General features: G+C 57.4%; 1 protein-coding gene across 1 annotated transcript; it reads left to right on the plus strand.

Annotated features, from left to right (window-relative positions):
• The first annotated feature begins 443 nt into the window (after positions 1-443).
• Positions 444-27,695, plus strand: TOP2A (DNA topoisomerase II alpha). Its single transcript, XM_068166998.1, has 35 exons — positions 444-549; positions 938-1,084; positions 1,239-1,329; positions 2,538-2,601; positions 3,078-3,223; positions 3,536-3,633; positions 4,164-4,376; positions 4,564-4,737; positions 5,462-5,563; positions 6,333-6,470; positions 6,621-6,759; positions 7,621-7,778; positions 9,411-9,536; positions 9,980-10,090; positions 10,204-10,309; positions 11,460-11,569; positions 12,322-12,414; positions 12,808-12,922; positions 13,439-13,560; positions 13,736-13,884; positions 14,115-14,346; positions 14,819-14,953; positions 15,046-15,246; positions 15,699-15,894; positions 19,648-19,739; positions 20,283-20,426; positions 20,514-20,597; positions 21,119-21,316; positions 22,231-22,324; positions 22,573-22,710; positions 23,564-23,711; positions 23,833-23,894; positions 24,271-24,399; positions 25,407-25,624; positions 26,473-27,695. The coding sequence occupies exons 1-35, from the start codon at positions 517-519 to the stop codon at positions 26,608-26,610; spliced, it is 4,644 nt and encodes a 1,547-aa protein (XP_068023099.1). The 5' UTR covers positions 444-516; the 3' UTR covers positions 26,611-27,695.
• The last annotated feature ends 271 nt before the right edge of the window (positions 27,696-27,966 follow it).

Below are 27,966 nucleotides of genomic sequence, written 5' to 3' on the forward strand. Positions count from 1 at the left end.
CACAGGGGCTGGGCAGCGGCAAAATTTGGGGCTCCACCTGCCAAGGCAGCAGCCCCCTGCTCAGGTGGTGGCTCTGGGGTTGGCATCTGGGCACACCCCGGGGGCTGGCACCTGTGGAAGAGGTAGAACTGTGCCTTCGTGTCCCCAGTGTGTCCCCTAAACCCACCCAGTGTACCCCGGGCACTGCCCAGCCTACCCAAGCACACAAACTGCCCCCGGCCAGGCGTTGGGCTCTCCCTCCCACTGTCCTCCCTCTTCTCTCTTCTATTGGTCAATTTCGCTGCCCGTCCCGCAAGCGCCCCTTCTGAGTGGCTAGTTTGAATGTGAGTAGCTCCTGAGTGGCGGGAGGGAGCGCAGGGGGCGGGCTTGTCCCCGCCTTCCCGCTGCGATTGGCTGCGCTCCGGAGGCTGGCGGGCGGTGACTGGCGGAGGGTTTCGGCGGGCTGAGCAGAGGTTTGAAAGGCCCCGCGCCGTTGCCGCCGCCATCGCCTCTCTCAGCAGCCCTCACGTCGCCGCCATGGAGCTCCAGGAGACCCTCGCGCCCCTCCGAGTGCGTCCACTCCGTCCCTGCAGGGCTTCGGTTCCGCCGCCCCCTCCCCTCGCTGCTCCGGGCCCTTTCGGGGTCTCCCCAGGACCCTCAAGGCCTCCTCCCGCGGTCCTCCCCACGGCCTCTGGTGCCCTGATCCTCTGGGGCGGCCCCCACTGTGTCCCCCCCCCAGTCTCCTCCATTCCCCGGGGGCTTTCTTCTTGATTGATCCCCTCTCCGCTAGCCCCCTTGTCGCCCAGGCCCGCTCCGATTCCTCCCTCCCTGGCTTGATCCCTCTGGGGCCTCCCGGCTCTGCTTTCCCCTCCCGTCCCGCGTCTCCCTGGCTCCCCTCCCGGCTCCGCTCCCGGCTCCCCTCCCGGTCCCTCACCGCCGCTGTCTCCTCCCTGAGCAGCCGGCGGACGAGAACCTCCGGCTGCCCAAGGGCGATGGCCCCAAGAAGCAGCTCTCGGTGGAGCACATCTACCAGAAGAAGACGCAGCTGGAGCACATCCTGCTCCGGCCCGACACCTACATCGGCTCGGTGGAGCTGGTCACCCAGGTACGGGGGCAGAGCAGCCCGGGGGGGGGAGGGTTGTGAACATCTGCTTCTGAAGCACAGGACATCTGCCGTACCAAGCAGATGGCCCAGAGGAGGAGGTGGTGGTCCTGGGGCCCTAATGTGTGTTTTCCTGCCTGGCTTTTTTTGTCTCCAGCAAATGTGGGTCTTTGACGAGGACGTGGGGCTGAACTGCAGGGATGTGACCTTTGTGCCTGGCTTGTACAAAATCTTCGATGAGATTCTAGGTAAGGTGACCCCTGCTGAGTTGAGGAGGTTAACAGTGGCTCTGAGAATGCCTTAGGAAACGTGAACAGTTCCCGGGTGTGCTGATGTCCAAGTGCCAGGGGCTGCACTTTGGCTACGGCAATCCCATGCAGAGCTACAGGCTGGGGTCGGAGTGGCTGAGAGCTGCCAAACAGAGAGGGACCTGGGGGTGCTGATCGACAGCCACCTGAATATGAGCCAGCAGTGTGCCCAGGTGGCCAGGAGGGCCAATGGCATCCTGGCCTGCATTAGGAATAGTGTGGCCAGCAGGAGCAGGGAGGTCATAGTGTCCCTGTACTCTGCTTTGGTTAGGCTGCACCTTGAGTCCTGTGTCCAGTTCTGGGCCCCTCAGTTTAAGAAGGACATCGAAACACTTGAAGGTGTCCAGAGAAGGGCAACAAGGCTGGGGAGAGGCCTTGAGCACAGCCCTGTGAGGAGAGGCTGAGGGAGCTGGGGTTGCTTAGCCTGGAGAAGAGGAGGCTCAGGGGTGACCTCATTGCCCTCTACAACTACCTGAAGGGTGGTTGTAGCCAGGAAGGGGTTGGCCTCTTCTCCCAGGCAACCAGCACCAGAACAAGGGGACACAGTCTCAAGCTGAGCCAGGGGAGGTTTAGACTCGAGGTGAGGAGGAAGTTCTTCACCGAGCGAGTCATTCGTCATCGGAACGGGCTGCCCAGGGAGGTGGTGGAGTCATCGACCCTGGAGGCGTTCAGGGGGAGATTGGAGGTGGCACTTGGTGCCATGGTCTAGGCATGGGGTCTGTGTTGATAGGTTGGACTCGATGATCCTCGAGGTCCTTTCCAACCTAAGTGATACTGTGATACTGTGATGTCCAGCTGTACTGCTGGCCAAGTAAGGTCCCCCTGCATGCACCTTCAGCATCATCTTCCCCCATCAAATGCTCCCACTTGGAAATCCTGGCTGCTGCTGGCCTTCCAGCAGCTCTATTTCACATCCCCTCCACAGCCTGCTGGCCACATTCTGTTACAAACCCAGTTTCATGCAGCCCCCAAACTCTCCCTTTTGTGTTGAAACCGTGGGGCTGCCCTTTGCAAGGCATTTGCACCCCCGGGATGGTTGTTAGCAGCTCGTGGGCGTTTGGCATTCATTCTGCTGGAAGGCACTTCACAGCTAATAGCTTGGTCTCGCTGGAGACCCTGCCCTAACAGCAGTGATCCTTCCCTTCCAGTCAACGCTGCAGACAACAAGCAGAGGGATAAAAACATGTCCTGCATCAGGGTCACCATCGATGTGTAAGTGGATTTCGGTTTGGCTCCTTGCTTTCCCAGCTGAAGCAGCTCAGATGTGTCCCTGCTTGTGCTGCTCCCTCAGCTGCTGCAGCACTGGAGGGGCTCAGGGCCAGTCCAGCTCCAGGCAGTTGTGAAAGCTCCCTGCTGAGCCCTGGGGTCTCTCACCGAGGGCTGCCCTGGGAAACAGCTGCTTGCCGTTGGGGCCACTGCCCTCTTTTCTCCCTGCCGACCTCCTGGTGGTGTAGCTGAGCGCAGAGGGAGGACTTTTCCCTGTGGTGGTCTCTTTCCCTCTCCGCAGGGCTGAGCCTTTTGCTGTTGCCTTGTCCTCCCTCTGCCGGCGGCTGCTGCGCTCGCCGAGCACTCTGCTCAGGAAATGGCCTCTCCCCAGAGCTTTTGTCTGAGCCTTGCTTCACAGCTCACTGGCTTTGCAGCCTTCAGAACAGACTTCTTTTGATGTTTCCCCCCTCCCCCCCCCCCAGAGAGAACAACACCATCAGCGTGTGGAACAATGGCAAAGGTATTCCAGTGGTGGAGCACAAAGTGGAGAAGGTCTACGTGCCTGCACTCATCTTTGGGCAGCTGCTCACATCCAGCAACTATGATGACAATGAGAAGAAAGTCACAGGTAGGAAACACTCAGATGTTCACTGATACTGCTGAGCAGCCTGAAGTGAGAGAGAGGGGAAGGTGCTCCTTGGTGCAGCAAGTCCAGCAGAGAGAAGCCTCCATGCTCTGCTTTGCAGTGAAAATGCTTCAGAGAGAAGGAGGAGAAAATCCTCCTTGAGTTGCAGGCAACCCCTGGCTGAGGAGGGGGTCAGATCTTGTTGCTTATTGACAGCTGTGCTTTGGTGGCACTCAAGTGGCTGAGCTGCTGTTGGCCTGGGGTTGGCTCTGGACAGAGGGAATTAACCCCAGGCCGCTCTCCTCCTCATTCCAGGTGGGAGAAATGGTTATGGAGCCAAACTGTGCAACATATTTAGCACCAAGTTCACTGTGGAGACTGCATGTCGAGAGTACAAGAAGCTGTTCAAGCAGGTATGGACACTGCCCAGGTCAGCCAGGGCATAGCTGAGGCCTTCAGGTAAAACTCTGAGGTTTTGTCCCCAGAAACCTTGGTGTGACTTGAACCTTAGAGCTGCACTCCATCTCTGGAGGGATCCTGCAGGCAGGCTGGGGAGGGGCTGTTCAGAAGGGGCTGTGGGGGTAGGCTGAGGGGCAGTGGTTTGGAGCTTGGAGCAGGAGAGGTTTAGGTTGGACACCAGGAGGAAGTTCTGCATTGTGAGGGTGGTGACACTGCACCAGGCTGCCCAGGGATGTGGTTGAGGGAGGACCCAGCCCTGGAGACATTCAAGGTGAGTCTTTATGTGGCCCTGGGCAGCCTGGCCTAGTTGGAGGTGTCCCTGCTGCCTGCAGGGGCTTGGCCAAGATGACTTTTGAGGGTCCCTTCCAAGCTAATGCCATCCCTGAAAGCGTTCACAACCCAACCCCCAGCTTCTCATCTCAACCCCCCAAAAGCTCATGGGTGTTAAACCTGCAACCTCCCAACCGCCCTTCCTTTCCCCCAGACCTGGACAAACAACATGGGGAGCGCTGGTGAAATGAAGCTGAAGCACTATGATGGAGAAGATTACACCTGTGTCACCTTCCAGCCTGATCTGTCCAAGTTCAAGATGAAGATTCTGGACAAGGACATCGTGGCCCTGATGTCTCGCAGAGCCTACGACATCGCCGGCTCCACCAAGGACGTCAGAGTGTTCCTCAACGGGCAGAGGCTGCCTGTGAGTCGGGGTGGCAAAGCAGCAGGCACACACCTTGGCTTGCCCACCTCCCCCCCTTCACACAGCCAGCCCTTGTCAGAGCCATTTCTGTCACTACAGATAGCACAGAGCAAACTCTGCCTGAGGGGGGAGGAATTCCTCAGGGGAGCTGCTCTGAGGCTGCTGTCTGCTCCTCATCTGCCTGCAGGTGAAGGGATTCCGCAGCTATGTGGACCTCTACCTGAAGGACAAAGTGGATGAGACTGGGAATGCACTTAAGGTCATCCATGAGGAGGTGAATTCTCGATGGGAAGTGTGTTTGACTTTGAGTGAAAAAGGCTTCCAGCAAGTCAGCTTTGTCAACAGCATTGCCACCACCAAGGTAACTCCTGGCTTGCCTCAGTGGAGCCAGCACTTGGCTTAGTCACCCATTCCTGCACTTCTCTCTGTTGCTTAACTCATCTTCTGAACTGCTTCTAGCCTGGAGTTTTACACAGCACAGGGAAAACCTCCTCAGTTTCATCATTAAAATGCAGAATTCAGAATCTGATCAGGCAGGAATGGAGGAAGGGAACATTTGAAGTCTGAACTGGAGAATAAAGGCAAAAGAAAAACCCCCACCCAAAGAAAATGTCAGCTTGCTCTAAGCAGTCAGCCCCTGGGGCTTTGGGCTTTTGTGTCCAGGCACCAATCCAGGCTGGGTGCAGAGTGGGCTGGGAGCAGCCCTGAAGAAAGAGCCTTGGGGGTGCTGGGTGCTGAGCAGCTCTCCAGGAGCCAGCAGTGCCTCCTGCAGCCCTCAGGCAGCTGGGTGCTGGGCTGCAGCCAGAGCAGGGTGGGCAGCAGAGGGGATCCTGCCCCATTCCATCCCTACCCTACCTAGGGCTATTGCTAAGCTTTGTTGCAAACATGTTTCAGCTAAAATCACATCCCACTGCTCTGGCAAATTGCTTACCTCTTCCAGGAGCTCTCTTCTCCATCCTTGCTACCCTTAGCTGTTTCCAGATGCCAGTGGCAAACCCTCAGTTGCTTCACACTGCTCCATGCTTGCAGCCTGCAGTGGATCCCCAGGCACGGAGTCACCCCCAGCTCTCTGCTCTCTTCCTCAGGGTGGCAGACATGTTGATTATGTAGCTGACCAGCTGGTGACAAAACTCATTGATGTGGTGAAAAAGAAGAACAAAAATGGAGTTGGAGTGAAGCCTTTTCAGGTAAAGTGTCAGGATTTCCCCAGGGGCAAATGCACCTCAAGCTCTGCTGCAGGCTCACTACAGCTTCCTGCACTCCTACAGCAATTAAGAACAGAGACTTCTGTAGGCCACAGATATTAAACTGCTAATTAAAGAAGTCTCTCCTTGGCCAGGTTAACCCAATAACCATCTCTTGGTTCTGCTGAGGGAGCTGGGGTTGGTCAGCCTGGAGAAGAGAAGGCTCCAGGCAGATTTTAGAGCAGGCTTCTAAAACCTGAAGGGGCTACAAGAAGGCTGCAGAGGGACTGTTCCCAAAGGCCTGCAGGGAGAGGACCAGGGGCAATGGTTTGAGATGAGAGCAGAGCAGACTGAGATTGGGTGTGAGGAACAAGTTCTGCACCAGGTTGCCCAGGGAGGAGGGGGTTGAGGTCCCATCCCTGGAAATGTTCAAGGCCAGGCTCCACAAGGCTCTGAGCAACCTGCCCTGGTGGAGATGTCCCTGCTGAGTGCAGGGGGTTGGACTGAAGGCCCTCTGGAGGTCCCTTCCAACCCACTCTGATTTTGTGATCAGACACAAGAAGCCACTCCAGGTGCACTTACAGCTCAGTCTCTCAGATAAAAGCTCTTTATGCTGAGAGCTGCTGAGGCCCTGACACCCAAACTCACAGCACATTGCTCCTGGATTCCTTCAGGAGCCAGCTGAGACCTTTCCCCTGCTGTGTGCCTCCAGCAGGCAGCTGCCACCAGGCTGAGGCTTTTCATGTGGGCTGCTGCTTGTCTCTGACTGCAGGTGAAGAACCACATGTGGATCTTTGTGAACTGCCTGATTGAAAACCCAACCTTTGACTCTCAGACTAAGGAGAACATGACCCTGCAGGCCAAGAGCTTTGGCTCAACCTGCAAACTGAGTGAAAAATTCATCAAGGGGGTAAGTAATGAGCCCCAGAGCTGGGAGGCTGCTGCTGCTGCTGCCTAACCTGGCAGAGGTTTCTGGAGCCTTGTCAGGAACCAAAGCCAGATGCAACTTCAAATCCTGTCACCATGGATGATTTGGGGCTGGTTTTGGTTTGTCTTGCAGGCAGTTTCCTGTGGCATTGTGGAAAGTATCCTAAACTGGGTAAAATTCAAGGCTCAGAGCCAGCTGAATAAGAAATGTTCAGCTGTCAAACACACCAAGATTAAAGGTGTTCCTAAACTGGATGATGCCAACGATGCTGGTGAGTGGCTGGCACCCTTCTGGAACCAATCCATGCACAGAGAAAACTTACCATAGTATCATCAGTCAGGGTTGGAAGGGGCCACAAGGATCATCTAGTTCCAACCCCCCCCTGCCATGGGCAGGGACACCCCACACTTGTGTTAGACAAAGCCAAGAACTCTCCCCTGGGAAGAGGAGGAAACTTTTAGTTAGAGTTTAGCCTCCTTTGCCATCCATTTCCCCTGTGCAGTGCAACAACAAACCCTGCATGTGCTGAAGGATACAGCATAGAGTCAGAGAATCCTGGCATGGCTCAGGGGGGAAGGGAGCTCAGAGCTCAGCTGCTCCAACCTCCCCTCCATGCCTAGGGACAGCTCTCAGCTGGACTCAGCTGCTCAGGGCCTCATCCAGCCTGGCCTGGAACACCCCCAGGCAGGAGGCAGCCACAGCCTCCCTGGACAGCCTGGGCCAGAGTCTCAGCTCCCTCACACTGAACAACTTCTTCCTCAGCTTCAAACCATTCCCCCTTGCCCTGTCCCTGCACACCCTCAGGGAAAGTCTCTCTGCAGCCTTCCTGTAGGATCCCTTCAGCTCTAAGGTCCCCCTGGAGTCTTCTCCCAGCTCCCTCAGCCTGTCCTTGTAGTAGAGGTCTGCCCTGCTCCTGCCCTGCTCCTGCCCTGCTCCTGCCCTGCTCCTGCCCTGCTCCTGCCCTGCTCCTGCCCTGCTCCTGCCCTCCTCCTGCCCTCCTCCTGCCCTCCTCCTGCCCTCCTCCTGCCCTCCTCCTGCCCTCCTCCTGCCCTCCTCCCCTTCTTCCTGAGCAGCCTTTGATTTCACTTGTGAGTTAGGAAACTGATTTGATTTTCCTCCCCTCTGTCTGCAGGCAGCAAGAATTCTTTAGACTGTACTCTGATCCTGACTGAGGGGGACTCAGCCAAGACTTTGGCTGTCTCTGGCCTGGGAGTGGTTGGGAGAGACAAGTTTGGAGTTTTCCCTCTCCGTGGGAAAATCCTCAACGTCAGGGAAGCTTCTCACAAGCAGGTGAGCTGGGAACTGCTCCTGGGCTGCCTGTTAGGAGGTGTGGAATGCTTCCTGTGATGCTCTGACTGGGATGGGACAGCTGAGCACCTGTAACACTCCAGCTCACAGAGGGTCTTCAGTGCCCCAGTCTGCCCTGCTGGTGCAGTGGGAATGTTGCTTGGTTAAGGCCTGTTGGGTGTTCTGCCTGCAGGGATGGATGAGTTTGTGTTGAGGAGTGGGAGGAAAAGTGCTTAGGATGCTTCAGAACCATGGCAGCAGCAGCAGCCTGCAGGGATGGATGAGTTTGTGTTGAAGAGTGGGGGAAAAAGTGCTTAGGATGCTCCAGAGTCATGGCAGCAGCAGGAGGTGCAGAATGCAGCAGAACCAGGGCAGCAGCAGGAGGTGCAGAATGCAGCAGAGCCATGGCAGCAGCAGGAGGTGCAGAATGCAGCAGAGCCATGGCAGCAGCAGGAGGTGCAGAATGCAGCAGAACCATGGCAGCAGCAGGAGCTGTAGAATGCAGCAGAACCAGGGCAGCAGCAGGAGGTGTAGAATGCAGCAGAACCAGGGCAGCAGCAGGAGGTGCAGAATGCAGCAGAGCCATGGCAGCAGCAGGAGGTGCAGAATGCAGCAGAAGCAGGGCAGCAGCAGGAGGTGCAGAATGCAGCAGAACCATGGCAGCAGCAGTAGGTGCAGAATGCAGCAGAACCATGGCAGCAGCAGGAGGTGCAGAATGCAGCAGAACCATGGCAGCAGCAGGAGGTGCAGAATGCAGCAGAACCATGGCAGCAGCAGGAGGTGTAGAATGCAGCAGAACCAGGGGAGCAGCAGGAGGTGTAGAATGCAGCAGGAGGTGTAGAATGCAGCATGAGGTGCAGAATGCAGCAGAGCCAGGGCAGCAGCAGGAGGTGTAGAATGCAGCAGAACCAGGGCAGCAGCAGGAGGTGCAGAATGCAGCAGAACCATGGCAGCAGCAGGAGCTGTAGAATGCAGCAGGAGGTGCAGAATGCAGCAGAGCCAGGGCAGCAGCAGGAGGTGTAGAATGGAGCAGAACCATGGCAGCAGCAGGAGGTGCAGAATGCAGCAGAGCCAGGGCAGCAGTAGGAGGTGCAGAATGCAGCAGAGCCATGGAAGCAGCAGGAGGTGCAGAATGCAGCAGAAGCAGGGCAGCAGCAGGAGGTGCAGAATGCAGCAGAAGCAAGGCAGGAGCAGGAGGTGCAGAATGCAGCAGAAGCAGGGCAGGAGCAGGAGGTGCAGAATGCAGCAGAGCCATGGCAGCAGCAGGAGGTGCAGAATGCAGCAGAACCATGGCAGCAGCAGGAGGTGCAGAATGCAGCAGAAGCAGGGCAGGAGCAGGAGGTGCAGAATGCAGCAGAGCCATGGCAGCAGCAGGAGGTGCAGAATGCAGCAGAACCATGGCAGCAGCAGGAGGTGCAGAATGCAGCAGAAGCAGGGCAGGAGCAGGAGGTGCAGAATGCAGCAGAAGCAGGGCAGGAGCAGTAGCCTGCAGGTTGGAAATGCTGCTTCTAACCAACCCCAAAGCACTGACAGGGCAGACTCAGTCAGCATGACGCCTCTGGGTGGTTTGAGGCTCTGCTGAGCTGCACTCCAGGTCTGCAAGACAAAGGTTTGACAAGGTGTGACCTCTTCCAGATCATGGAAAACGCTGAGATCAACAACATCATCAAGATTGTGGGGCTGCAGTACAAAAAGGCCTACGAGGACCAGGAGTCTCTGAAGACTCTTCGCTATGGGAAGATCATGATCATGACAGATCAGGTGAGGGTCACTCAGCTCCCACTGCAGGCAGGGAGAGGGGGGCAAAATAACACCTGGCCATAGAGGCCAGAAGAAAATACCTTCCTCCCACTGCCCTTCTTGTGCCCAATGCTCTATTCATTCCTCCTTGCTCTGTGTTTTAGTGAGGCACAGAATTTTCAGCCACAAAGCACAGCAGGTAGAGGGGGGAGCAGCAACAGCAGCACCACCTGAATGCTGTCTTCCCAGCTTGCTGCTCCAAGCTTCCTGACCTGTCCTTGCTACCTTTGCACCAAGAATCTGCCTGTTCTGTTTCACTGCCAGTAGTTCAAACACCCCAGGATCACCATTTTTAGATGTGGGAGTTAAGAAGGGTCAGGTAGCTGGAAGTAGAGAGGCAGTTGCTGTGACCCCAGCAGTGGTCAGTTCCATCATGTCCCTGATGGCATGGCTTTCTCACTCAGGACCAAGATGGATCACACATCAAAGGTTTGCTGATTAACTTCATCCATCACAACTGGCCATCCCTCCTGAAACACAACTTCCTGGAGGAGTTTATTACCCCCATCATAAAGGTAAGGGTTGGGAAGGTGAACAAGGGGAGAAGGGTTGGGAAAGATGAACAAGCAGAGAGCCACTGGTCCCAGCCTGCCTCTCACTTCACACTGGCAACGTTTGTTTGCTGTAGGCCTCTAAAAACAAAGAGGAAATTGCATTCTACAGCATCCCTGAGTTTGAGGAGTGGAAAAGCAACACAAGGAACTACAACTCCTGGAAAATCAAGTACTACAAAGGTTTGTCTGAAATGAAATGGTGCAAGGAAGAGCATCTGTGGCTGAAATCAGTGAGCCCTGCTTCTGCAGAAGGGGTTAGGAGCAGGTGACCCCAAGTCTCTTCCCTCCCAAGAGATTCTGATTACAAATGCATGTGACAGAAACAAGGAAACAATAACCTCAGCAAACTCTCCCCAAATGGAACTCAAATATTCATCACAGAATGGCTCAGGGTGGAAGGGAGCTCAGAGCTCATCTCCTCCAATCTCCCCACCATAGGCAGGAACACCTCTCAGCTAGACTCACTCAGCTGCTCAAGGCCTCATCCAGCCTGGCCTGGAACACCCCCAGGCAGGAGGCAGCCACAGCCTCCCTGGGCAGCCTGGGCCAGAGCCTCAGCAGCCTCACACTCAGCAACTTCTGCCTCAGCTCCACTCTAACCCTGCTCTGCCTCAGCTCCAAACCATTCCCCCTGGTCCTGGCTCCAGACACCCCCAGGAAAAGCCTTCCTGCAGGATCCCTTCAGGTGCTGGCAGGCAGCTCTGAGGTCCCCCCGGAGCCGCCTTCTCTCCAGACCGAAAACCTCCCCAGCTCCCTCAGCCTGGCTGCAGAGGTTGGCCCTCAGCAGAGCTGAGCAGAAGCCTCTCTCCTGTCCTGCTGGCCTCAGCCCTCTGGCTGCAGCCCAGGCTACAAAGTGACAGCTTAGCTGAGCAGCTCTGCTCGGCTGCGTGCTGCTCCCACAGCTCCTCCCGTGCTGGCGCTGAGTACTTACTCTTAACGCTAAGTACTTAGCGCTAAGTGTTTACTCCTAGCACTGAGCACTCACTCGCCGGTCAGAGAGTTGCCCTCTGCAGGACAAGGGCTGGATGAGGAGGAATCCTTTCCTCAGACCATGCTCCAGCAGCACAACCAGCAGCTGCTCACTCCTCTGACCCTGCTGGGCTTTGGGGATGCCTTGCAAAGCAGCCCAAGTTTGCAGGAAGTCAGTCTTGGTGCTGGACAGCGAGGTGATGCATCCCAGACAGCAGGCAGGCAGAGGAGCTGGCAGGCAGGCAGGCAGAGGAGCTGGCAGGCAGGCAGAGGAGCTGGCAGGCAGGCAGAGGAGCTGGCAGGCAGGCAGAGGAGCTGGCAGGCAGAGCAGAGGTGAGTGAGGCTGGCACTGTCTCTGCAGGTCTGGGTACCAGCACATCCAAGGAGGCTAAGGAATACTTTGCAGATATGGCAAAGCATCGAATTGGCTTCAAATACTCCGGGCCCGAGGATGATGCTGCGATCACCCTGGTAACTCACACTTGATTTAATTGCTGACCTGGTGCCTTTGGTATTCCACTGCTTGGAGTGCTTTGTGTTTTCTCTTAAAATGCTCTTAAAGGCCTTTGGGCTTGAGACAATCTCCTGGTTACCAAGGCTACAGCTTGAGTCTGGCCAGTAGGAGCAAACCTGCCCCTGGACCTCAGGCCAAGAGTACCCTTTTAATGATGGCTTTTAGATGTAGCTGGGAACAAACTAAGCCCTGCAACCCAATTGACATTTGCAGCCACAATAGGAAATATTCCTTCACATTTTCCTGCATGTTCTGCTGCACTTTCCCCCAGGTTAGACCTTCCCCAAGATCTTCCCCTTGCAAGAATGCTTCAGCAGTGGACTGAAGCAGCCCTCTGTGAACTTCACCTTCAGCATTCTGAGCTGTTGGGCAATGCCAAAACCCCCAAGGGTTTTCTTTCCTCAGAAGGTTAACTTCCCTCCCTCCCCCCCAAAAAAAAACCTGCTTTACTTTTCTGGTATTGTGTTCAAAATCCTCACATTTAAACCTTCCACAGCTCCTAAAGCCTGGGGGGGGGGGGGGGGGGGGGGGGAAATGATGCTCTCAGTGTTTAGCTGCTAGAAGCTGTGACTGCCCTCCCCGGGGCTGTTCAGCCACCCTGCTCAGGGGAGGGAAGTCTCCTGCAGGCAGCCTGCTGCAAGCTTTGTTTTGCTGGTGTGATCCACCAGGCCCTAGAACATCCCTGACCTGTCCACTTTGTAACACCCAGGCCTTTAGCAAGAAGAAGGTCGATGAGAGGAAGGAGTGGCTGACTAACTTCATGCAGGACAGGCGAGAACGGAAGCTCCATGGCCTGCCCGAGGTAAGCTCTCTGCAGCTGAGGCCAACTGTGCCCTCCTGCCCCGGGGCTCTGCTCAGCTGCTCCCTGCCATGCCAGGGCTGCACCCAGCTCCCAGTCAGCCAGGCACTCACCTCCTGATAGGGCAGCTCAGGGTTTGGCAGGGGAGGCTTTGCTCTCTCACCAGTGGAGCCTCACTGGCAGCTCCCCAGCAGTTCCTTGCAGTTTTAGCTCTCTGACCTTTTCCCTGACTGATAGAATGGGTTGGGCTGGAAGGGACCTTCAAGATCACCCAGATCTAACCTCCCTGCTCTGGGCTCTCAACTAGACTTGGCTGCTCAAGGCTTCATCCAACCTGGGTAAGGAACAGGTCAGACCCTGTTAAAACTAAGGCAGCCTTGCCCCTCTCTTCCTTAGGAATACCTGTATGGGAAGGACAGGGATTACCTGACCTACAATGACTTCATCAACAAGGAGCTGGTGCTCTTCTCCAACTCAGACAACGAGAGGTCCATCCCCTCCCTGGTTGATGGTGAGTTACTGCAAGGGACTGACCCTGCTCAGAGCACTGCCCACAATAAAATCAGTGTTTGTCAGCTCAGCACCACCAGGGAGCCTGCTGCTCGCAGGGGCAGGCTCCTGAAGTCTCTTCTCTGCTCCCAAGCTTTTCAATCTTGGCCTCAGAATGTCTCCTCCATTTTCATGGAATGGGTTGGGTTGGAAGGGACCTCCAAGACCATGCAGCTCCACCCCCCTGCCACGGGCAGGGACACCTCCCACCAGCCCAGGTTGCTCCAAGGCCTCATCCAGCCTGGCCTTGAACGCCTCCAGGGAGGGGACAGCCACAGCCTCCCTGGGCAGCCCGTGCCAGGCTCTCCCCACCTTCACTGCCAAGACTTTCTTCCTCATCTCCACTCTCAATCTCCCCTCCTCAAGCTGAATTTTGTGTTGTCTCACTGCAAGTATCCTGACCCCTGGTGCAGTCTGGAGAGAGAGAGCAGAGCCACTCTGTGCACTCTGACCCCAAGGTCCTGTCTTTGCTGCTCAGGTTTGAAGCCAGGGCAGAGGAAGGTTCTGTTCACTTGCTTCAAGCGGAACGACAAGCGGGAGGTGAAGGTTGCTCAGCTGGCTGGCTCTGTGGCTGAGATGTCCTCTTACCATCATGGGGAGGTGAGGCCCTGCCCTGCCCTGCCCTGCCCAGCAGAAGGCTTTTCCTAGAACCCTGGCACAGCTCAGGCTGGAAGGGAGCTCAGAGCTCATCTTGCTCCAACCTCCTTTGCCTTAAACTTTGTGCTTCCGGCGCAGAGCCCTGCCCCTGCAGCCCTGACCCTTGCTTGCCTTGCAGGCCTCACTGATGATGACCATCATTAACTTGGCTCAGAACTTCGTGGGCAGTAACAACCTCAACTTGCTGCAGCCCATTGGGCAGTTTGGCACGAGGCTGCACGGTGGGAAGGACTCCGCCAGCCCTCGATACATCTTCACCATGCTCAGGTCAGCACCGAGGGCTTCTGCTGGCACCTCAGAGGGGGTGCAGAGGAGAGGCTGGAGGGCAGAGTGATTTCACTTCCCCCCTTCTAGACCTTTGGGGTACTTGGAGGTAGCAAGAGCTGGAGTGTGAGGCTGGGAGCCCCGGGGGGTGCGAGGCCAGCGGGTGGCTCCGGGAGGGCTCTTCCCAGCTCCGCGGTGAGAGCCTGGGGCTGGAACTGTGCTTCCCCCCGCAGCCCCCTGGCGCGGCTGCTGTTCCCAGCCGTGGATGACAGCGTCCTCAACTTCCTGTACGACGACAACCAGCGGGTGGAGCCCGAGTGGTACATCCCCATCGTCCCCATGGTGCTGCTGAACGGCGCCGAGGGCATCGGCACCGGCTGGTCCTGCAAGATCCCCAACTTCGACATCCGCGAGGTGGTGAACAACATCCGGCGGCTGCTGGACGGAGAGGAGCCCCTGCCCATGGTACCAGCCCTCAGCAGCACAGCCCTGAAGGCCTCAGGGGGGGAGGAAGGGAGCTCCACCCTCCCCACCAGGGCAGGGACAGCTCCCAGTTACACTCAGCTGCTCAAGGCCTCAGCCACAGCCTTCCTGGGCAGCCTGGGCCAGAGCCTCAGCAGCCTCACACTGAGCCACTTCTGCCTCAGCTCCACTCTAACCCTGCTCTGCCTCAGCTCCAAACCATCCCCCTTGAGCCTGGCTCTAGATAACCTCAGGAAAAGTCTCTCTGCAGCCTTCCTGCAGGATTCCTTCAGGTGCTGGCAGGCAGCTCTGAGGTCCCCCTGGAGTCTTCTCCAGGCTGCACAGCCCCAGCTCCCTCAGCCTGTGCTCACAGCAGAGCTGCTCCATCTTGCTCCTTAGTTCATTCAGCAGAGTGTTGGAGCATTACATGCAAGTGCTTAAAGCCAGGAGCTGACCCTCTGTGTTTTCTCCTTAGCTGCCCAGTTACAAGAACTTCAAAGGCACCATAGATGAGCTGGGGCCTAACCAGTACCTGATCAGTGGGGAGGTGTCCATCATTGACTCTACAACCATTGAGATCACAGAGCTGCCTGTCAGGACTTGGACACAGGTAACAAACAAACAGCTCCTCTGCCCTCAGAAAGGCTCAGTGGCTTTGGGAGCTTTGCACCTCCATGGCTCTGACTCTGATGCTGTTCTCAGACTTACAAAGAGCAGGTTCTGGAGCCCATGCTGAATGGGACTGAGAAGACTCCCCCACTGATCACAGACTACAAGGAGTACCACACTGACACCACAGTCAGGTTTGTGGTGAAGATGACTGAATCCAAACTGGCTGAGGCTCAAGCAGTGGGGCTGCACAAGGTCTTCAAGCTCCAAACCAGCTTAACTTGCAACTCCATGGTATGTGAGAGGGGCTGCTGAGCCAGAGTCCTTGGGTTAACATGGGGCACTGATCTGTTGTTCAGCTTGGGTCCTTCTGCTGTGGTTGGAGTTAGAGCTCCTTTCTGAATAGCCTTCAGAAGGTCAAGAGAGCAGCTTGGGAATGGGCCTGAGTGGGGTGGTTTTGCCTGAAGGAATCAAGAGTGCTCTGAAACCACAGTTCAGAGGCCTCTGTTGTGACAGCAGCAGCAGCAGCAGCCAGTGTTCTGACAGGGTGGGAAGCCCTGATGCCAGATGGCCTGCAGCTGGCTCTGGGAGCCCAGAAACCTTTGCCCCAACTGAAGCCATTTCTGAGCCACCACTGAGCTTCTCCCACCTGCTGGCCACCACTGCAGCTGCACTCTGGGGACACCTCAGCGGCTCTGCAGATCCCTTCTGCCACCCTTAATGCCTGGCTTCTTCCTTGCCCCCAGGTCCTCTTTGACCATGTTGGCTTCCTCAAGAAGTATGACTCCCCCCAGGACATTCTGAAGGAGTTCTTTGAGCTCAGGCTGCGCTACTATGGCCTGAGGAAGGAGTGGCTGATGGGGATGCTGACTGCTGAGGCCACCAAGCTCAGCAACCAGGCTCGCTTCATCCTGGAGAAGATTGATGGCAAGATTGTCATCGGTAGGAAGCGCTCCTGGGCTGCCTGGGGGGAGGGGGAGGAGGAGGAGCTGTGACCTGCAGGCCTGGCAGCAGCCCCTCAGCCCCAGCCTGCCTCTCAGCAGTCTGCTCTGGAGCTTATCTTCCTGTTCCAGCAGAGCTTTCCTGCTGCCCAGCACGATGCACAGGGTGAAGCAGGGAGCTCACAGCTGCCCAGAGTGAAGCAGGGAGCTCACAGCTGCCCAGCACGATGCACAGAGTCAAGCAGGGAGCTCACAGCTGCCCAGCACGATGCACAGGGTGAAGCAGGGAGCTCACAGCTGCCCAGAGTCAAGCAGGGAGCTCACAGCTGCCCAGCACCATGCACAGGGTGAAGCAGGGAGCTCACAGCTGCCCAGCACCATGCACAGAGTGAAACAGGGAGCTCACAGCTGCCCAGCACGATGCACAGAGTCAAACAGGGAGCTCACAGCTGCCCAGCACCATGCACAGAGTGAAGCAGGGAGCTCACAGCTGCCCAGGGTGAAGCAGGGAGCTCACAGCTGCCCAGCACCATGCACAGAGTGAAGCAGGGAGCTCACAGCTGCCCAGAGTGGAGCAGGGAGCTCACAGCTGCCCAGCACCATGCACAGAGTCAAGCAGGGAGCTCACAGCTGCCCAGCACCATGCCCAGAGTGAAGCAGGGAGCTCACAGCTGCCCAGCACCATGCACAGAGTCAAGCAGGGAGCTCACAGCTGCCCAGAGTGGAGCAGGGAGCTCACAGCTGCCCAGCACCATGCCCAGAGTGAAGCAGGCAGCTCACAGCTGCCCAGCACCATGCCCAGAGTGAAGCAGGGAGCTCACAGCTGCCCAGGGTGAAGCAGGGAGCTCACAGCTGCCCAGCACCATGCACAGAGTGAAGCAGGGAGCTCACAGCTGCCCAGGGTGAAGCAGGGAACTCACAGCTGCCCATAGTGAAGCAGGGAGCTCACAGCTGCCCAGCACCATGCCCAGAGTCAAGCAGGGAGCTCACAGCTGCCCAGCACCATGCACAGGGTGAAGCAGGGAGCTCACAGCTGCCCAGAGTCAAGCAGGGAGCTCACAGCTGCCCAGAGTCAAGCAGGGAGCTCACAGCTGCCCAGCACCATGCACAGGGTGAAGCAGGGAGCTCACAGCTGCCCAGCACCATGCACAGAGTCAAGCAGGGAGCTCACAGCTGCCCAGCACCATGCACAGAGTCAAGCAGAGAGCTCACAGCTGCCCAGCACCATGCACAGAGTGAAGCAGAGAGCTCACAGCTGCACAGAGTGAAGCAGGGAGCTCACAGCTGCACAGAGTGAAGCAGAGAACTCACAGCTGCCCAGCACCATGCACAGAGTCAAGCAGGGAGCTCACAGCTGCCCAGCACCATGCCCAGAGTCAAGCAGAGAGCTCACAGCTGCCCAGCACCATGCACAGAGTCAAGCAGGGAGCTCACAGCTGCCCAGCACCATGCACAGAGTCAAGCAGAGAGCTCACAGCTGCCCAGCACCATGCACAGAGTGAAGCAGAGAGCTCACAGCTGCACAGAGTGAAGCAGGGAGCTCACAGCTGCACAGAGTGAAGCAGAGAACTCACAGCTGCCCAGCACCATGCACAGAGTCAAGCAGGGAGCTCACAGCTGCCCAGCACCATGCCCAGAGTCAAGCAGGGAGCTCACAGCTGCCCAGCACCATGCACAGAGTCAAGCAGGGAGCTCACAGCTGCCCAGAGTCAAGCAGGGAGCTCACAGCTGCCCAGCACCATGCACAGAGTGAAGCAGAGAGCTCACAGCTGCACAGAGTGAAGCAGGGAGCTCACAGCTGCACAGAGTGAAGCAGAGAACTCACAGCTGCCCAGCACCATGCACAGAGTCAAGCAGGGAGCTCACAGCTGCCCAGCACCATGCCCAGAGTCAAGCAGGGAGCTCACAGCTGCCCAGAGTCAAGCAGGGAGCTCACAGCTGCCCAGAGTGAAGCAGGGAGCTCACAGCTGCCCAGAGTGAAGCAGAGAACTCACAGCTGCCCAGCACCATGCACAGAGTCAAGCAGGGAGCTCACAGCTGCCCAGAGTCAAGCAGGGAGCTCACAGCTGCCCAGCACCATGCCCAGAGTCAAGCAGGGAGCTCACAGCTGCCCAGAGTGAAGCAGGGAGCTCACAGCTGCCCAGCACAATGCACAGGGTGAAGCAGGGAGCTCACAGCTGCCCAGCACCATGCACAGAGTGAAGCAGGCAGCTCACAGCTGCCCAGAGTGAAGCAGGGAGCTCACAGCTGCCCAGAGTGAAGCAAGGGAGCTCACAGCTGCCCAGGATGAAGCAGGGAGCTCACAGCTGCCCAGCACCATGCCCAGAGTGAAGCAGGGAGCTCACAGCTGCCCAGCACCATGCACAGAGTGAAGCAGGCAGCTCACAGCTGCCCAGAGTGAAGCAAGGGAGCTCACAGCTGCCCAGGATGAAGCAGGGAGCTCACAGCTGCCCAGCACCATGCACAGAGTCAAGCAGGGAGCTCACAGCTGCCCAGGGTGAAGCAGGGAGCTCACAGCTGCCCAGAGTGAAGCAGGGAGCTCACAGCTGCCCAGGGTGAAGCAGGCAGCTCACAGCTGCCCAGCACCATGCCCAGGGTGAAGCAGGGAGCTCACAGCTGCCCAGCACCATGCCCAGGGTGAAGCAGGGAGCTCACAGCTGCCCAGCACCATGCACAGAATCAAGCAGGGAGCTCACAGCCTCCCTGCTCTCTGCTTGGCAGCATCTTGAGGGCACAGTTGGGGTTTTTGCCACTTTAGCAGCAATCCCTCTCTGGCCCTGGCTCTGCAGGGACAAGCCTGCAGCGGGGTTGGAGTGTGGGGGGAGTGGTTTCTGTTGAGTGCACACTTCTGAAGGGCTCAAAGCTCTCTGTGAGCCTCTGAAAAAACTATCCCAGATCATGTCCTCAGAGGACTGAGGCTTCCAGCACAGAAGATCCTCAAGTTAGCAGCATCTGAGGATCATGAGCTGGGGGAAAAAAGCAGCAGATCTTTGTTCCCAGCTCTGGCATTTTCCAGGCAGCTTTCCCACCTCCCTCTCCAAGGCAGCCTGTGCTGCACTGCACTCCCAGAGGACACAGCTCAGCAGAGGGCCCTGAGCTGCTCTGTGGTTTGTGTCTGAGGGGCAGCCCAGCACTGCCAGCAGCCTGTGTCCATCTGACTGGGCTCAGGAAGAGAGCATCCCCCTGGAAGGCCTTTTTCTTGCCTGCTTGTGCTAAGCAGCTGCAAGGCTGGCAGGCTTGGATGTGTTTGTGTCTCATGGTTGGTTGCCTCTGATCATCTCAAAAGCAGCAAATCCCAGCTGCAGCACTTCCTTTGCTTGGGGCACTCAGTCTGGATTTCCCAGGTGATGCCCACAGAGGTGCCAGCTGTACCAAGCCCTCTGAGTGCTGGCAGGGGTTTTTCCTCCACCCACCTGCTTGCCTATTGTCACTGAACCCTTTTGATGCCATCACACCTTTCATTTTCTTTACCCCCCCAGCTCCCTGTGGCAGGGGAAGTGTGGAAAGGGAGAAGGGAAACCCTGGCAGAGCTCTGGCAGCTGCTGCTGCTGGTGGCTGTAGGAGTGATGCTGCCCTGACAAACCACCCCTGAAACAGAAACATTTGGGCTTCAGGCTCCTCCTTGTGTCCCTCTGATGAGGCACAGCTGGTCCAGAGGCTGGCAGGGTGCTGAGCTGCTGCAACCATGGGTCCAGCCTTTTAAAGCTCAGCTGGTAGTGGGCAGCAGCACCAACCCTGCAATGTCTTCTTCCAGAAAACAAACCCAAGAAGGAGCTGATTCAGCTGCTGGTGCAGAGGGGATATGAATCAGACCCAGTGAAGGCCTGGAAGGAGTCACAGAATGAGGTAATGCTTTGGTCACCCCCTCCAGGCAGATCCAGGCTCTGGCCTCTCTCTGAAGCTCCATCATGTGGATGGAGCAGCCCAAGCTGCTTTTCAGTTGGTAGGGTTCAGGAGCTGTGTGCCTGCTGTGGCTGTGCTCAGGAACACCAAACTCCACCTCCTGAGCAGAAGGTGCTGAGCCCCAGACACTGGGGCTTGAGGCTGGTGGCTCAGGTCCTTGGGGCAGCAATTTCTGCTCTTCCCTCAGGGTTGGCTCCCAGCTGTGGGCCACAGTTGTGGGGAGGGCTCTGGGCAAGGTGGCAAAACTTGAGGAGAGAATCTGGGCTATGAAGCCAGAGAGGCCAAAGAGAACTCAGCAAAAGAGACTTGGGGATTGTTGCTGCAGCTGGATCCCTCTCTCTGCTACCAGCTGAGGCCTGCAGAGCTTCCATGGCTGCTCTAGAGGGGTCTGGGACACCCTGAGCTGATGGAGTCCAAATTGCATCACTGGCCTCCCCCTGCAGGGAATCTGTTGGCTGACAAAGTTTGGTTTAAATCCACCCTCAGGAAGAAGAGAAAGGGGAGGAAGAGGAGGGTGACAAGGAAGCAACAGCTGCTGCTGGCCCAGACTTCAACTACCTGCTGAACATGCCCCTGTGGTACCTGACCAAGGAGAAGAAAGAGGAGCTCTGCAAACAGAAAGACAACAAAGTTGGTGCCTCCCTCTCCTTAGCCAGGCTGGGGAAGCTCCCCTGGCTCCAGACAGGCCCTCAGCACTCTCCCTGTCCTTCCCCCTAGGTAAAGGAGCTGGAAAACCTGAAGAGCAAGAGTGCCTCTGACCTGTGGAAGGAGGACCTGGCTGTCTTTGTGGAGGAACTTGATGTATGGCAGTGCTCAGTGCAGAGGATTGGCTCTTGGGTTGGCTTAGCCAGCAGCTCTTGGTTGCTGTAGCAGGGGAACTGCAAAAGCTAACTCCTGCCTGAGGAGAGCAAAAGCCTCCTGCACCCTCCTAGCTTGGGGCCAGGGAGCCCCAGCAGCAAAGTGGCCACTGGGAGGTGGTCAGTTGCCAGGCTGAGGAGTGAAGAGGGGGGCTTGAGAGAAAAGCAGTGCTGGGATGTAGATCAGAGGGCTTTGGGGGCACTGAAGAGGTGAGGGAAGAGCTGTGCTGAGCAGAGCCCAGCCTGTGGGCACCATCACCCCTGGGCACTGCCTGTGTCTGCTCCTGCTCCCCAGGCCACCAAACTGCAGCTGTGCCTTAGCTCAGTGCCTGCAGACCTGCAGCTGTGTGGCAGAGGGGGGAGGAAATGTGCTTAGGATGCTGGGGGGATCAGCAGGGCCAGGGCTGTGTGGTGGGCTTCCAGCAGAGGGACTCTGATGGTTGTGCTGTCTGCTCTGCTGTGCAGGTGGTGGAAGCCAAGCAGAGGCAGGATGAGCTGGAAGGTTGTGTGGGGAAACCTCTGAAGGTGAAAGGAGGGAAAACCAAGGTGAAGAAGCTGCAGGTAGCAGAAGTGATGCCATCCCCTCATGGTGTAAGGGTTGTGCCTCAGATCACTGCAGAGATGAAGGCAGAGGCAGAGAAGAAAACTAGGAAGAAAGTAAAGGTAAGCAAGGACCATTCCAGATCTCCCTTCACAAGCCCTCCAGTGCAGTGCTGAAGGCATCCAAGGTGGTGCTGGCTGAAGCTGTCCTGCTGAGGCAGCTGCTCAGGGAGAGGGCCTGGGGAGCACTGGCAGTGGATGCTGCTGAGGCTCAAGAGCAGCTTCTGAGTGTATCAGGAGATGGCTTGGAGGGAAATCTTCTGGCACAGCAGAGATGACAGTGGCAGGGCTGGGCTGGGCTGCCAGCTCAGAAACACAAAGGCAGAAGGTTGTTGTGGATGTCCTGGGGATTTTATGCATCCTCCAGCAGGCAGGCAGGAGGCACAGGCAGTAAATTCCCTTCTCCAGAGCAGCCTTGGCATTTGCAGTCATGCTCTCAGCCACTCCATGCAATGATTGCTCTTGATCTCAAGGAGATAAAGAAGATTTAACTCCTTTTGTAGTTGCAGTGATGCCTCTCAGCCATTTGCAGCACAGAAAACCCAACTCTCCCCTCAGCTGCTGGGAGCTGTGGGGCAGAGCTGTGGCTCCTTTCCTGCAGGTGGTTCCCAGCTGAGTCTTTTTCCTGTCACAACAACCTGGCCCTGTTGGTTTTTAACCCACCCTGTTGAGTTCAGCATCCTCCACACCCCCAGGGCCTCACCATCAGCACACAAAGGCTGCAGCAAAGGGCTCCCAGCAGCAGGGGCAAAGTTCCTGTTGTGGTTCAGGTTGGATTTTGCAGCCCAGGGCAGCTGCCCTGGGGCTGGGTCCTGCCTGGTTGCCTTGGCTGCTCCTTCCCACAGGCAGCTGCTTTCACAAACAGATCTCTCCCCTCACTCACTTCCACACCTCTGAGCCAAGCAGCTCCCTTCTCTGCCACTCCTTGTGCCCCAGGGCCCAGGGGGCTCAGCAGACCTCTCTGCTTCTTTCTGCAGAGTGAGAAAAACGAATCTGATGAGAACCAAGAAGGAGACAAAGAACCTTCAGGCCTGAAGCAGAGGATGGCAAAGAAGGTTAACACTGAGAAAGGTAAAAAGGCTGAGAAGATTTATTCCATGGCTGGGAAGGGAGGGGAATGGTGCAAAGAAGTTAGCTGACCTCTTCCTGAAGGGGAGGAGAAACATCCAGGATCCAAACCCCAAGTGGAAGTGCTCCTGGCTGGCAGGCAGAAGCCATCTGGAGGTTTTAAGGCAGAATCCTCTGAGTTCAGTGCTGCATCTCTGTGCTGAGCCTGAGGTGCTGAGCCTGGGGCTCAGCTGCCTGCTGGTGTGTTTCAGGTGTGAAGAGGCAGGCCACCCTGCCATTCAGGCCCCTGAAGAAGAAGAAAAGAAACCCTTGGTCTGACTCAGAGTCTGATTCTGAGCCTGATTTTGAAGCTCTTCCTCAGAGAGAGAAAGTTGTTCGCCAGGCAGCAGGTGAGTGGCAGCACAGCTCCTGGGGCACAGCCCCTGGGGCACAGCCTTCCCCAGGCTCTGCCTGCAGCCCCCAGCAGCAGGGGGATGTGGAGCTGCTGGAGTGGGGCCAAGAGGAGGCCACAAGGATGAGCAAAGGGCTGGAGAACCTCCCCTGTGGGGACAGGCTGAGGGAGCTGGGGCTGTTTGACCTGGAGGAGGCTGCAGGGTGACCTTACAGCAACCTTCCAGTACCTGAAGGACTTGTGACAAGGGCTGGCAGTGACAGGATGAGAGGTGATGGCTTGGAGCTGGGAGAGGGCAGATTGAGTCTGGAGATAAGGAGGAAATTCTTGCCAGTGAGGCTGGGGAGAGCCTGGCACAAGCTGCCCAGGGAGGCTGTGGCTGCCTCCTCCCTGGAGGTGTTCAGGGCCAGGCTGAATGAGGCCCTGAGCAGCCTGGGCTGGTGGGAGGGGTCTCTGCCCGTGGCAGGGGGGGCTGGAGCTGGCTGATCCTGAAGGTCCCTTCCTACCCAACCCATTCCATGAATCTTGAGGCAGCTCTCAGAGGCAGATCCTGGGCAGGGATAACAATTTGTGACAACCAAATCTTGGTACCAGCTGAGCAGATTTTCAGCAGGCTTTGGAAGGAAGAGCACAGGGGGAGGGGGGAGGGAGGGAGGAGCTTTGGTGACCTCTCTGCCTTGGGGAGCTCAGGCTGTGCTCCACAGTCTGGAGCCCTGGGCCTGGCAGCCTCAGTGTCTGCTTGGGGTTTATTCCCATCTTTAGTTTCTAATAACTGCAGCCACAATATTTGACAACAAAGCCAGCTGCTCCCTGCCAAGTGTGTAAAGTGCTGCATCTGCCTCCTTCCCCAGCCAAAGCCAAGCCCCTCAGCCTGGACTCGGATGAAGATCTCTCCAGCTCAGATGAGGAGTCAGAGTTCCAGGCCAGCAGCGATGGCGGCACCGAATCGGACACAAGCACCAAAGCAAAACCTTTGCCCAAGCCCAGAGCTGCTCCCAAGTGAGTTTCCCCCCACTGGCAGGGGGCTGTGCTGCTGCTGTGGGAGCTGACAGCTTACCCTCCTCACTGCACCTCCTGAGTGCCTCCTGAGCTCATCTGGCACCTGGGGTTTGTGTTCCAGGGAGACCACTGAGAAAGCAGCCAAAGCTCCCAAGCAGAAGGCCCTGCCAAGTGCAGCCCCTGGTGAGTACAAGACCTTCTGAACCTGCTTGGTGTTCCTCAAAGCCCACAGCAGTGCCCTGGGCTCTTGATCTGTCTCTCACACTGCCATGGGGCCAGCAGGGCAGGAGGGGATCCTGCCCCTTTGATCTGCTCTGCTGAGACCTCCCCTCCAGTCCTGCCTCCAGCCCTGGTGTCCCCAGCACGGGCAGGTTGTGGTGCCTGGGGCAGAAGCAGGTTCCAGTGCTCCCCAAGCTTTCTGTCTGAGTTGGGTCTGCCATGATCCCAGCTTGAAGAGATCCTCCCAGGTGGACCCAGAGGATTCCTTCCTGCCCTGATTCCTGCAGCCAGAGCAGCTCACTGCACTACTCCAGGCTCACTTCCTGCTTTCTTCGTGCAGCTCAAGCCCAAGCTGCTGCTGAGGACAACCTGAGTGAAGCTGCTGCAGATCCTCCTCCCATCGTGCCTCAGAAGAAGAAGACTCTGTCCAAAAAACCTGCAGCAGCTGAGAAGGTTGCAGCCACCAAGGGTAAGGGAGCTGCAGCAGGAGCATTTCTAGCTCCCAGTTGTACTTCCTGTGGGGAAGCAGCTGGGGGTTTGCTGCTGGGCACTCAGGGAGTGGAGCTTGCAGTGCAGCAGAGGTCTGAGGCTTGTGGCAGAGGCTGCCTGGTTGGAGGCAGTCTGTGTCCAAGCAGATTGGGTTGGACTTCATCTCAGACATGCTTGCAGGGAGGGAATTTTCATTTGGGAACAGGAGAAGTGAAAGCTTCCTGCAGGGCTCTGTAATCCTTGGCAGGAGCAGGCTGAGTGGAATTTGTGCCTTGTTCCACTTCACATCTCCCTGGGAAGAAAGCCCTTGGTGGCTGCTTCCCAGCAAGGAGGAAAGCTGCTCTTGGGGCACTTGGAGCTACTTAGTGCTGCCTCAACCTTGTAAAGGTCCAGCATCAGACTCGGGCTGCTTTGCAAACTTCACTGCCTAGAGTCAGGCTCTGCAAGCAGCTTGGGGTGGCCCAGCTCTGCTGGGGGACTGAGCCCAGGTCTGCAGTGCTCTGCTCCTGCTCCTTCCACTCCTGAAGGGAGAAAGCCTCTTAGCATTCTGGAGTGAGCTGAAGCTTCACCTCTAGAGGTGCTCCAAGAAGCTGTTGGATGAAAAGCCAGGACCACAGGAAGTCAGAATGGAGCTGAGGAGCTGCCCAGGTCCCTGCTCAGCAGCCATGGTCAATCCTCCTTCCCCAGGAGCAGCTGGGGAGGGGTCAGATGGGTTACCTGGCCTTGAGAGCTCAGCTCTGAAACAGTCTGCAGATTGCTTTGGGTACAGTTTAATTTGATCCTCTCAGAGCAGTGGAACTAAGCAGATAAACAACCTCATGTCTCATCAGCTGCTGAGGAGCAAGCTGGAGACAAACCCAGGCCTGGGAAGGGGAGAGAGAGGCCCTGGGTGCTGAGAGAGAGGCCCTGGGTGCTGCCCTGGCAGTGCTGCTGCCTGGGTGAGGAGAGAGGCAGCACAGCCAGGGCCTGACAGCAGTTCTGTTGCAGAGCACCAGCCATCCATCATGGAGATCCTGGCCAGGAGGAAGGTGCCCAAGGCTGGCAAGACCTCAGCAAAGGAGAAGTCTGAGCCCTTGGAGCTGGGCCCACAGGGTGACGAGAGGCCTGGGCCGAGCCGGGGCCGCAAGGTCACCAAGAGGCAGCCCAAGGGCTGCCATTCAGATTCAGACTCAGATTTTGGGCCTTCAGCTCCCACTGCAGCAAAGGTTGGTGCTCTGCCCCTGCTGGTCCTGGTGCTGGTTCTGGCAGGAGGAAGGATCAGGGAATCGTTTTGGTTGGAAAAGACCTTTAGGATCTTTGAGTCCAACCAGTCTCTAACTGTGCCAAGGCTGGGGCTGAACCACAGCCCTCAGCACCACAGCCCTCAGCACCACAGCCCTCAGCACCACATCTCCCCTCCAGAGAGGAAATTTCTGCTAATGTCCAACCTAAGCCTCCCCTGGGGCAGCCTGAAGCCAGTTCCTCTCACCCTGTCCCTTGTTCCTTGGTAGAAGAGCCCAACCCCCACCTGGCTCCAGCCTCCTGCCAGGGAGCTGCAGAGAGCAATGAGGTCTCCCTCAGCCTCCTCTTTTGCAGCCTCAATGCCCCCAGCTCCCTCAGCTGATCCTCTCCAGACCTCTTCTCCAGACCCTTCCCCAGCTTCATTGCCCTTCTCTGGACCCCTTCCAGCCCCTCAGTGTCCTTGATGGCCCAAAACTGAACCCACCACTCAAGGTGTGGCCTTCCCAGTGCCCAGTCCAGGGGCACAATCCCTGCCCTGCTCCTGCTGCCCACACCATTGCTGCTCCAAACCAGGACACTGTTTGGCCTTGACTCATCTTCCCCTGCTGCTGAGCAGCACCCTCAGGTCTTTCTCTGCTGGGCAGTTTGCAGCCACTGTGCCCCAAGCCTGGAGCAGAGCTGGCTGTGGGCAGGGGGCTGGGCGCACCTCCTGACCCCCCGCTGCTGCTTTGGTCTCATCAAGGCCAAAGCTCCTGGGGGGGACCTGCTGGTGTTTTATGCTCCTGGAGGGCTCAGCCTCACAGCTCACCTCCTGCCTCTGCTTCTCCTCCAGAAGTCCAAGCCAGATGAGGACAGCAGCAGCTCGGGCGGCAGCAGCCAGCCCGCGGTCAGCACTGCCCGCGCCAGGCCTGGCCGCAACAAGAAGCCTGTCCAGTACCTGGAGGAGTCCGAGGAGGATGACTTCTTCTGAGCCTCGAGGCTGAGTTCAGCCTGCTGCATCCAGCCTGCTCTCACCAAGGCCTCCAGCAGAGCTCTCCAGGAAGCTCTCACCCGACTCTCAGGCTGGGCAAATCCTTCTGTTGAGTTTAGCTTAGTCCAGGAATCCCTTGTTGAGCACAGCCAAGGTTGGAAACCACTTCAGGTTTGGTAAAGTAGGAAGAATCCCTCCAGCTCTCTGAGCCGTGTGCCCAGCTGCTGCTGGGCTGCCCTCAGCCAGCTGAGCTCTTTTGACACTTTGTGGTCATTTTAACGTTCAGGCAAGGTTTTAGAGCAAGCCCAGTTCATTGAACCCCACCCCCCACCCCGGTGGTGCCTTCCCCTTTTAGTCAGCTTTCAAAGCAATACCTGGAGAAAGAAAGAAGCAGCTCTTAGATCCCCAGCTCCCCAGGACTCCAGCCTGGAGGTTTGCTTCCCTGAGTGCACACTCAGGCCCTCTCCCTCAGCCTCTGAGCTTCCCCTCTGGTTGCTGACCCCAGGTTCCAGGGCAGGGCTGTGCAGATGTCTCCTGAGAGTGCTGGCAGCTTTATCTCCTGTCTGCCTGCCAAGCAGCCTAGGCTGAGCTGCTGCAGCCCAGGGGTCACCTCTGGCTAAGAGCCACTTGTGGCTGCCATGCCTGGTGCTGCAGAGCCTCTGCAGCTGGCTGAGGGAGAGAGGAGAGGACAGAGCAGGACAGACCTTCACCACCCCAGCCCCTGGGTTGCCCCACACTGCCCCTGTGGCTCCTCAGCAGCCTCAGCCTCCTCCTGCCTGCCTGTTCCTGCAGACCAAGAGCTTCCCCACGGCTGCTGCCCTGCCTGGTGCCACTGCTGGGCAGAGCTCCCAGCACTCAGGTGCCTCAGCAGGAGCAGGGAGCTGTGGGGATCCCCTTGGAGGTCCTTCCCCTGGGCTCTTTGTCTCTCTGTGCCCCGGGAGCCTCCTCTCCAGCTCTGCCTCTTGCCTGTCCTTGGTTTTAAGTGTTTGCTGTTTTCTCTTGTCCTCAGTTTCTGTCCTTTTAAATATTTATGCAAGAAAAGTGTTTTTCACTCGAGTTTCTTACAATAAAAGAGGCTTTCCTCAGCTGCCTCTTTCTTGCTCTCCCCCTCTCCAGGGCTTGGCTTTGTTGTTCAGGCCGAGCTCTGCCTTTCTCAGGAGCGGGAGGCCATCAGCGCCCCGCCAGCTGCCCAGCCTGGGCTAAATGGGTCACAGCCATTGGCCGGGGGCTGCTCGGCTCCCGGGGCGCTCCCAGCGCTGCTTCGGTGCCATTGTTATGGAAATGGTCTCCGAGAAGCTCGGCCGCGGCCAGAGCCTTCCAAATTCCTCTGAAGGCTCCCGTGACCCCCGGTGCCTG

This window comes from Melanerpes formicivorus, unplaced genomic scaffold, assembly GCF_026170545.1.
Source record: "Melanerpes formicivorus ecotype bairdi unplaced genomic scaffold, bMelFor1.0.p_v2 SCAF_112, whole genome shotgun sequence".
NCBI classification, from domain to species: domain Eukaryota; kingdom Metazoa; phylum Chordata; class Aves; order Piciformes; family Picidae; genus Melanerpes; species Melanerpes formicivorus.